This window comes from Oncorhynchus keta, chromosome 5, assembly GCF_023373465.1.
Source record: "Oncorhynchus keta strain PuntledgeMale-10-30-2019 chromosome 5, Oket_V2, whole genome shotgun sequence".
Taxonomy (NCBI): Eukaryota; Metazoa; Chordata; class Actinopteri; order Salmoniformes; family Salmonidae; genus Oncorhynchus; species Oncorhynchus keta.
In genome coordinates this window covers 20,002,755-20,013,708 of record NC_068425.1, presented here as the reverse complement: position 1 = coordinate 20,013,708, position 10,954 = coordinate 20,002,755, and the positions used below count along the sequence as shown (strand labels likewise).

The following is a 10,954-nucleotide window of genomic DNA, read 5'->3' as shown; positions in this document are numbered from 1 at the left end:
AACACGCAGTGCATTGCATCAACATCTATTTAAAAAAATCATGTTTCCATGTTTTCAAAGCCAGCAAGTCCCTTAGTGGAAAATTTGAGACAATTGATCATTTAATGGATCCTCAAATTGTGGGAGATAGGGACCCTGGGAGATTGTCTTACACATTTTTGGAGAAGACAGGTTTTGGTAAATGCTCGTGAAGTTCCCAGGCTATCTGGGACAACGTCATCAAATATGGCTGTTATATATTCATGCTGCTCACTTACATACTGTCTCTAGACTCCAGACCTGATGAGACGTCTTACAGTACATGACATCCTCAGACTACAATGAATTCCATGGACTGAGGATTGAGAGAACTTAATGTTCCCAGTCCGCTGTTTTGTTAAGTGTCCGTCAGTGGAAAGGCTGCCTGTATGTGACGCAATGTAGTCAGAAAGTGGCCAGATTGGTTGAAAGAGTTTAAGGGCTAAAAATAACAGAACACAAAAGCAGACAGTCCACCAGACCGAGGGTAATGCAATGTGTACATTTTCACTGGGCAGCAAACCCCTGTATGTATGCACCAATTTGTAAGTCGCTCTGGATAAGAGCGTCTGCTAAATGACTTAAATGTAAATGTAATGTACCAAGGACCAAAGGCTGTGCTTGAAGACACCAAGCTTCAAATGAAGCTTGTTCTGTAAGGACTGGGACACGCATGTCCCAGTCCCTACAGGTTGTCAGATGCAAAGCCAGGTAATGGGCTATTTATTTCTATACATTATTAGACAGATGAATTTAGCCATCAAAAGGTTTGTTGAATCACAAGATGAAAATAATAACTGTATGTGGCTATCTATGGACCACACCACATGGTTTCTCTCTTTATTTGTAGAATTGCATTTTAATTAATACAAAAAAACAAAAACAAAAAAGAAGCAAAAAAAATAACAGTATCAATAGGGAAGAAGGCAAGAGACACTTAAATAAGAAAAGTTCCATGTTGGGAAGGAGATGTGGGGTTGACGGGACAGGTTGGACTATGTACATGGTTTCTCACTGCAGGATTGACGGGCCCCACCAAGGGGCTCAAAGCAGCAGGTCGGAGACACTGAAACACCAGAGAGAAAGGCACTATCCAGAGAGAACAAACTAAACTAAACACACACAAAAAGCAAACACACCAGAAATCAAATGCTTAACATAAAAAGTGCTTTTGACACACCACAGACAGAGAAAAACAACATTGGTAAAGCTGATCTCTCAACTTTTAGCATAAAAGACACTTAATTTTCTCAAACTGTTTATCACGCCATCATGTGATTATCCAACTCATCTACTTGTTATGTGTGAGTCTAACAAGGAGGGGACTGTTAAAGTATGCATGTGTGTGTTTGAATATGTATGTACTATATGCATATTTTTCATACATCTCTCTATATAATTTTATATTGACACCATTACTAATTCAGCACTTCTCGGAAATCCCTTGCAGTTGTGTAGTTCAGTTCTCCGACCTTGCTTCCCTCATGTCAATGTCTATGGACTCAGTCAGCTACATTCACGGCCCAAGAGTAAAATGGCTGCAATAAATACATTGGCTTCAAAAGGTGGCTGGCCTTTTCCAGGGTTTCATAATACAACAGCTCATGCAGCATACATGGCTCTACTCGCTGCTCAGCGTTAGCTTCCTGACACGATTGGTTTTGTTAAAAATAACAGATTATTCTCTCGTTTATCAGACAAGGAAATTATTTCACGTTTTAAATAGCATGCCATTTTATCTGAGAGCCCTCAAATAATCCAGGAAAAATTATACTGACAAATATACTGACAATTCAGCAAATCCCAGAGCTACTAGGTCTTATCCAGACTAACATTTTTTTAAAACATAATTTACAAATGGAAGAAACAATACAATTTGTGATGACTGGTAAAACACATACAAATATATAATATATATTCTTAAAAAATGGATTCTCTCTATACTGTAGGTGATTTATTTATACAGCCCTGGGCTGATGTACAATGCTCACATGCCAATGATCTTGAACTTGGTAACTTGCTGCAGATAACATCCGTATTTTTAAATTATTTTTTCAATCATTTTTTAAAATATTTGTACATGTATTTTTTATTTAAAACAGCGTTAGGATTTATTGGTATTTCATTTAGGTGATTAAAACATGCAGCAAAAAAGGAAAAGTAACGCAGAATGTGAAGAAGTAGAGGAGAGGACAGACGCAGCTGTGGGAGTCTAGGTATAGAATAATTCTCATTCTTCACTTTTGGTGCACTATGCTTAGTTTCTCTGTGTTTTTTTCCCTCAAAGACAGTTCAGTTCTGACTGAAACATTCACTATAGAGGTGAACATTCTCAGTGTTAAAAGTTGGCTTTGCTCAGCTGCCACCAACAAGGTGATGCCTTCGACAGAACTACTCCTCCGTTTTTAATTCCTTGTTGCATTCTCCCTCTCTGCTCCTGATGTCTTCTTGATGGATTGAGGGGGGGTATGGGGTGGTTGTTGATGTTTATTTACATGTTCCGGTTGACTGGTGTGACATAGTTGCGGGGGAACATGCCCGTCAGCCCGTGGCATCCTCCCTTCCACCAGTTAGGGTCAGAGTTGTCCAGGACCTGGATGAAGTCTCCGCGTCGGAAGCCCAGCTCGCCATCCTCCTGGGGGTCAAAGTCAAAGAGCGCCTGTACATATGTGGGATGCTGTGGGCAGGGAGAGAGAAAGAGAGCAAAACAAATCCATGAGTCCCAGACATATTAACACAGTCTTTCAAAAGGACAAAGCCTTGGTTCTTCCCCGATTGTGTTTTCTGAATCAAACGTGACTCGTTGGTGAACTGAGCCAATGCCATGACATCCAAAGGTTAGGCCGGCAGGATGAGGGATTGAGTCAGCAAAACTCTGGGGCCAATTTGTCTCCCTCAAAGCTATTATTTTACACTAATAACCTAGTTTGTCATTGTGACCATTAAGTCTCCTACAAAGCCACACTGGTAAAGAGCCAGAGATGAAGGTTAAAGGGGATGTGTTCTCACCTGGGGGACCTGCTCAATGTCACGCAGGAAGATCTGCTGGTTGCGGGATACAGAGGTGGAGCGGTGGTAGTCCACCAGCTCGTTGAGCGAGTTGAACTTCACCACCCACAGGAAGTACTTTCCTGCCCCATCACGCAGGACTTTGAAGTGCTGAACGTCATTTCCAAACCTGTGGAGACGGGGGACAGAGGAAGAGAACTATGGGTAGCTTGCCAGCAGCAGACAGTCAACAGACACAGAACTGCTGAAACAGGACAGAGAAGAGAGATCCCAACGGCCAAAGGAAATACATGTGGACATGTTCTCTTAGCAACACATTAGGAAGACAGACTGTCTCTATAACAGTGTGAGCACAGGTCATGACCCCATGGATGGTAACGCTGCAGTCAGATAAACAAGCCTCTTCCACAGCCATCAGGGGGATTAGTCTCTACTAAGACAAACTCCTTGTTCTGTACTCAGAGGGCAATAGACGGCTGGAGTCACATAGTGATCACTTTAATTATCTTGAATTGTCTATCTACTTTACATACAGACAGACACTACAGCACCATGACAGTGAGGACTGCTGAATTTAGCCTTTTTAAGTAAAGCAGAGTGGAAACAGACATGGGGAAATCAAAGAGTTTGCGTAAGTGTTGTGCAAGCTGGAAAGACAGAGCTGAAATCCTGCTGTAAAATAACTGTCAGTGAGCTGGAGTTAATGCTCAGACACCAGGGGGCAGCACAGAACACTGGGTAAAAAATAAAGTGCTAGTGCTGTAGTGTATTTAAACACAGGAAGAGAAAGAAGAGAAACATAGCAGATGTTTGTGTCTGTTACCCAATACATTGTACGGTGCAGAGCAGTCCCTCGCCCCAACATATGTAGAGCAGGTCTTCTAAACATTTAGTGTATGTGTGTGTTCACTTACTTGACAGAGAGGGAGAAGTCCCCTGGCGCACTCTCACTCTCTCGGATGAGGAAGGCCCCGTCGTGCCTCTGTTTGTTCAACATCTCCTCTGCTTTGGCACGGGGGATCTTGCCAAAGAACCACCTGGAGGGAGGGACAGCACCGCACCACACACACACACACACACACACACACACACACACACACACACACACACACACACACACACACACACACACACACACACACACACACACACACACACACACACACACACAGTCAGGGGAGAGAACACAGCTGGACCAGCATGAAACAAACCAATAGACATCTGCTCCCTCACGATCAGGGACGACACATGGTCATCTCCCACTGTTTACAGTCCTGAGAGATTATACAGAATTTCAAATAAAGCCTCTGCCCCAGTCAACCGATTAATACTGCAGGTAGGAGAACCAGAACCGTGGGCGTTGTGTACAGTGGGGGCACAGGGGTTGAGGAGTGGGGATTCCCTGCTGTGCTGATGAAGCAGAGCCGGTCTCACTCCCAGCAAGGTCTGTGATAGCAGCCCTGACTGGGCCAATGGCAGCTGTAGCAGCAGGAGGCAAAGAGAGAGCGAGAGAAATCGCTCTCCGGTTAATTATTAACCAGAGCAGCCAGAGAGATGACATCTTGGCTCCTTTGCATGAAAGTGAAAATCAATAATAAAATTACCAAGACCTAATCCTCTTTGCATTTGTGCCCTCTATCGGCTGCCCCCGCCTACAGTTCCCTGTCTGATAAAGGTGCCGGCAGAGTAATTTAAATCAGGCACGGAAAGAGCAGCCAGGCCATGTGGAACCAGACTGGTTGCGTCTCACACACACACACACACACACACACACACACACACACACACACACACACACACACACACACACACACACACACACACACACACACACACACACACACACACACACACACACACACACACACACACAGCAGATATAAATGCCAATCTAAAGCTATTTTGACTAACTTCAGCAGGCTCCCAAATGTGTTATTACTTACACCACTTCTACTAACAGCATGATCCAAAACTTCCATATTTCATGGTCTGGACTGTGAATACATATCGGGAGATGAAACGCAGAGGCACATTAACATCTAGCGTTGGCTGAAGCTACTGAACTGCATGTGGGTAGTTGCCATATGGCCAAAACAAAAGTGAACAAATGATTTATTCAAAAATGAAAGTAAAAAAATATATAGTTACAAAAAAGTATGTCTAAACAATTCAAAATGTTCTGTGGTCACTTTTTATTTTAAATTTATATCCAATTTAATGACACATTTCATGCATTAGTGCCTTGGAATTTGTCCTCTGGTGTGACATAAGTGATACTAATATGATGGTTTAATGATTCTCAAGTACACAAGAAAATGATTTTTACTAATTAGTTACTGTTTTTAAAATCAGTAATCATATTCTGTTGAAAAACATATTTATTTGTATATTGATGATAACCAAAATGTAACGGAGAGAAACTTGGTTAAGATTGTAATTTGACAAAAACCTAGATAAAAAGCAATTACTTTACTTGTGTACTATGATAATGTTACCTGCTTCGACAATTATTTTACAGTTTGTTCAAGAAAACCCCTTTTTTATTGGTGTAACCCCATAGAACATGATGTCCCACTGATGGACAATACACAACAGGCCGTCCAATGTTACGGTGAAAAAGTAATGAATGAAACTATGAAGTTTCTGACCGCTCTAAAATGCAACTTCTAAACATCAGTAACGGATCCTAATTAAAGTATTTAAAATGTACTCATTCCAATTACAGGACCTCAAAAAAGTCCTGCACTGCTATTTTTCATCACTACCTCCCCGAGTTGGGAGTGGGTCATTTGTGAGCCTGTTGCCTTCCTTGGATGTGGAAGCCATTTCTTAGGCTCCAGGACGGAATCTAAACCGGATTCCCCGTTATCCATGATCGCCATGGTATGCACAGAAAGTACCATCGGAAATTGATAAGGCACACATTCAAATTAGATGTCAGCACCACAAATGGCACGTCACCGGTCGAGATTAGAGAGTCACTAAAAGCCTTAGAGTACCCGCATGGATTTTAGGTCTGATAAATACACACATCCCCAACAATCAGCACTCGTTGGCATGTATTAGCTATAGAACAGTTATCCAAGTAACGTTGGAGCGAGCAAAGGAACTGATTTAAATGAGTCATTGGCAGTTTCACTGTACCGGCCGTGTGTACTAAGCCTTGCATGTCTTAATCTTTGAGAGGAATATGCTACTGGCAGGATCACTCAGGTAGACCCCCCACATGCAGCGAGGTACAGGGGCACAGTTATTCTCCCAAAGCTATGGGAGCCCGAAGCACCACTTGAGAGGTGTTCTGTTGGAGGGTTTTTGGAGTATATCGCAAAATGGTGGTTTAGACAAAGACAGATCAAGGGAATGAATGGTCTAATGCAGAGAGTGATAACCAGTAGTGGGAGCACCACAGCCAGTCCCCAATATCACTAGGGCCATATTAAAGAACCAGGCTTTCCCAAGCGGCAGAGACACAGATGCCGCCAGAGCAATGGTCACCTGCAGGGATTGAGAACCAGGCGTGGTTACAAAAGGATACTGCACAAATAGGTTAGGTACCACCAGAAATCTATACGCAAAATGTAGTGTTGGTCCTACTAAGCTGAAATAAAAGATCCCAGAAATATTCCAAATGCACAAAAGGTATGTTGTGCACAAATTTGTTAACATCCCTGTTAGTGAGCATTTCTACTTTGCCAAGATAATCCATCCACCTGACAGGTGTGGCATATCAATAAGCTGATCAAACAGCATTATCATTACACAGGTGCACCTTGTGCTTGGGACAGTAAATGGCCACTCTAAAATGTGCAGGTTTGTGCCACAGATGTCTTAAGTTGAGGGAACGTGCAATAGGCATGTTGACTGCAGGAATGTCCAACAGAGCTGTTGCCAGAGAATTTCATGTTAATTTCTCTACCATAAGTCCGCCCCCAAAGTCACTTTTGAGAATTTGTCAGTACGGTGGGGGGTTCAGTATGAGTTTAGACATTTCTAACATATACTGCTCTAATTTTTTTATTTTTTATTTTTAAATATAAAATGAAATATCTCTCAAATGAAGTTTGATAACTTTACTTACATGTTTCAAGAAGACAAAAATATTTGATAGGATATGTGAAAAGTACAGATTAAGCTTAATGGGTATCGAGTGTACTATGGGTGTTCCAAATAAGACCACTTCTTAAATAATACATTTGAATTAGATTAATATAATCTCTCCCAAAATTCTAAAAATAAACTGATCATTATTATTCATCATGAAAGAAGCACTCATAACAGGGGGATGTCGTATCCACAGAGATCAACCCGAATCAACTAATCATAGGCTTCAATCAAGACATGATAAATTGAATCATGTATGTTATTGCTTGGTTAGAACACAAACCTGAACCCACACCGGCCCTCTGTGGATAAGAAGTCATACAACAAAGACACACACAGCTTTCAATTAATTATCTGAAAGATGATTCACATTTGATGTACTGAAAAACACATTTCAGTACAAGATACGAATCCTATATATCCCACCTCGCGCAGCAGAGCTGTGCACACTGAGTGAAGCGCCAAAGCCATAGACATGTCGGTCTAATTTACTTGATAGTTAACTTTGTCCTCTGTCACGTCAATTACCCATGTACTGTATCCAAAATAAGGCAGGCTAGTTGGTGTGTGTGCGCACTTGGTGCCTAGTGCCACTCCGTCACAGCTAGTCTATAAAAAGGACAAAGGGCAAACTTCTGCCCCACTAATACTGCCATGGGATCAGACCACAACTGCCCCCTACACTAAGGCTACACCAAACTATACGGGGGAAGGACTAACAGCTGACCCACAGTCATTTAGTGCAAGCAGTAGATCAAGTGCAAGAGCTGAATGCTGCTACTGACATTGGATAAGGGATTGATGATTTAGGCTAGTTTCTCTTTCAGGTGTTCAAAGCACTTAAATAGTCAATCAATTGAGAACATCACATAGACACTGTATTCATTATGCAGTATCTATTCACTCTTTTTTATGAAGATGGCATTAACTGTGATGTAACAGCATGGTACATTACTTGACAAGGGCAACTAAGACCTGTACACAGCATCACAGCCCAGCGGAACAGCAAGACCTTTCCTTTCCCGTTTGATGTGGCTATGAGTGGCAACCCGGACAATTAAAACCAAGCTCTTGATGAGGAAGTGGTGCTGAGGGGTAAATTCCACCTCACAGAGAGGGATGACTCCACTCAGGGCTTCCATTACACAGAGAGACTGAGGGCAGGGACCTGACTTGTTTCTGCTGGCCATCTCTTCCCAATGATCACAGCCACACATTATACTCACACTCTGCCCACAGCAGCTGACCTGAGCTATGCTATCTCTCTGCTCATTAACACAAACTGTGATCAGACATGTATCACTATCCAAGTCCAGGCAATAATCATCAAGAAATTGGCCCTGGAGCAGTTGCTAACAGTTTATACCTGCACTACATATCTGCTTCCACTGCAGGCCAGATTGGGGGTGGGTGTGTGTGTGTGTCTGGGGGGGGGGGCAATCCACTGTACACAGACAGACAAAGCCTAGGCATGGCATAGCTCCTTGGGACAGAGACAAACAGACCCAGGCCCCTCCATACGTCAAAATCCCACCTGATAAAACCCCAGTGGCGATGAAATAAGGGTCAATATTAAATTAAGTCTAAGAGGCCCAGAGCGCACTAATACAGAGAGCGCTAATCTGGCACGGTGTGCTCCAGAGGTAATATCCTCTAAGAATCCTCACAGTGCTTCAATGAACACAGAGGGAGAAGATTCCACTGTGGTGGCACTGGCCATTTCAGCACAGTACTAGGAGTTGTCGGGACTGTTCTGTTCAATTCAGACAGTTGTTTCATAGTTCCAAATCAATGTGATACATTGAAGCTGTGGCCCAGCGTGACCTGGCAGTCATGATGAGTCCTGTTTGCCCATACCCCGAGTCAGCAACAATAAGCTGGAGAGGTGAGTCCTCCTGAGTCATATTAGGAGTCTGGGCCAGGTGGTTCATACTTACAGATGTGCTTTCATCTCTATGTAGTTCTTGGGGATGAAGCCGTCTTTCCCGTTCAATTCTGCTTTGTACCAGTTCTGGTCACACTCTTCATTTAATACCTAGAGAAGGGAAGAGAGTTAACAATATATCACATCTAGTAAAGAGTACTTCTCAGGTCACTGGGAAGGGGGGCTGAAACGGTTTTGTATCCACTAATGGGGCACAGCCATAAAAGACATACTGAGACATGTTTGTCTGTTGTGAGTACACTCATTTACCAAGCAAGCCAGCCTCCATGACAGCAGGCCAGCTGTGGGAGAACTCTTGTCGGAGAGACATACGGTGGTTTGCAGGTTTGGGAGCACTGGTGCATGAGTGTGTCTTAAGTTTGTGTGTGTGTGGCTGTTGTTGCTGAAAGACATGCACCTGTACACTGGTGCAGTTAGTAATGTAAAGCCTCTGGCTTGTGTACTCATAGTCAGATGTAAGAAACAGTCGTCATCAATTCTCACCAGGGTTCTGACTCACAGTAATATATTGACACGTCCCACTCAAAACAAAGATATTCCAACCACCATCTGCCTTCTGGCTTCAGTACAGCCTTTTCATTTCAGAAGAAATAGGAGTCATACTAGATATAGTCTAGAATACACAGGTATTTCAATGTGATATGCTGACCACAGGCTTCAGTGTTGGTACACACTTCATGGCCTCTGCTAGGTGTTGAAAAACCTTTAAACAAACCATACTTGACCATGTGTTCAAGAGAGGAACTAGGCCTAAATCTTTTTATCTGCAAAAAAAGTGTTGAGGAAATTGAGTGTGCAACATCCTTCCTGTGCACAGAGCACTGGTCGAGAGATAGAAAGGAAAGTGAAGCAGAGTGGGTGTGCCACCACTGTCACACCAGAGGGTTCTTAAAGCCTGCAAGGCTTTTTGGGCAACCTGATCAAATTCACATTGAAATGTGTGTTATAGATCTGTCATTCACATGGAAAGCAAGTCTAAGAAGCAGTTGATCTGTTCTATATGCGCTCTCTCTATGCTTCCCGTGCTTAAGTTGCGTTTTTTGCATCTTTTACGTTCGGTTTTGTACACCAACTTCAAACAGCTGACAAAACAATATTTTTGGTTATGGAAAATATATTTTACAGCGGTTTAGATGGTACAATGACTATCTACACTATACTTGCTTGTTTTGTCGCATAAACTTTAGGCAAACTATCAGAATTTTAGCAACCAGGAAAAGCTGGAGCGATTTCGACATATTGCATCCATCTTTAAACCTAACCTGAAAAACCCAAGGGGCGGTTGCATTGCGTGCAGAAACAAACTCTGTTGATTTACATAGATGGCTGACAGGTGAGGCAGTGATGATAAACTGAGTAACTCAACTAAAGCACCTGAATCCTTCGCAGATTGTGGTTTAGTGTTTAGTGTCTGCGGGTTCACATAACTTGGTCACACAGACCACATCAGAGTGTGTGAATTGGCCTGGAGGACCTGTGAGAAGAGGAGCTACAGATAGACTACAACCTTCAGTCACTCTTCAGTCACTCAACACCTCAACCACATCCAGCAACAAGATGGCTTCTTAAGCACCCCTCAAAACACAATACAGGCTCTGATCCAAAGCTATAAAATTATCTTCCAACTGCCAGATAACAGGGTTGCTCCGGGTGAGATTGATTTCTCCCTTTTCTCACACAGACATACAGTAATTTACACAGTAGGCGTGTAGTTCCCCTAGAGGGAAAGGCAGACAAGTACTGCACAGTTTAGTTGGCAGGCTGTGTTGTACAGCGAGTAGTGCAGCAGTACAGAGGGCTTCTGACCACAGAGTACTGATCTATGCTTCAACACAGCGGTTGGGAAACATCTCGATAATGCATACACAACAATGTAAATGC

The 10,954-nt window shown here is 42.8% G+C and overlaps 1 protein-coding gene across 1 annotated transcript in view; it reads right to left on the bottom strand.

The window, feature by feature from the left end:
* Positions 1–822: 822 nt before the first annotated feature.
* LOC118384680 (growth factor receptor-bound protein 2) overlaps positions 823–10,954 on the bottom strand; it is a 51,817-nt gene continuing 41,685 nt past the window's right edge. Inside the window, exons 3-6 of the mRNA XM_035771412.2 lie at positions 9,066–9,163; positions 3,942–4,064; positions 3,028–3,196; positions 823–2,695 (exon numbers count right to left, since the gene is read on the bottom strand). Of these exons, the coding sequence (XP_035627305.1) occupies positions 2,510–2,695; positions 3,028–3,196; positions 3,942–4,064; positions 9,066–9,163 (576 nt within the window). The 3' untranslated portion in view covers positions 823–2,509. The remainder of the gene's footprint in view (positions 2,696–3,027; positions 3,197–3,941; positions 4,065–9,065; positions 9,164–10,954) is intronic.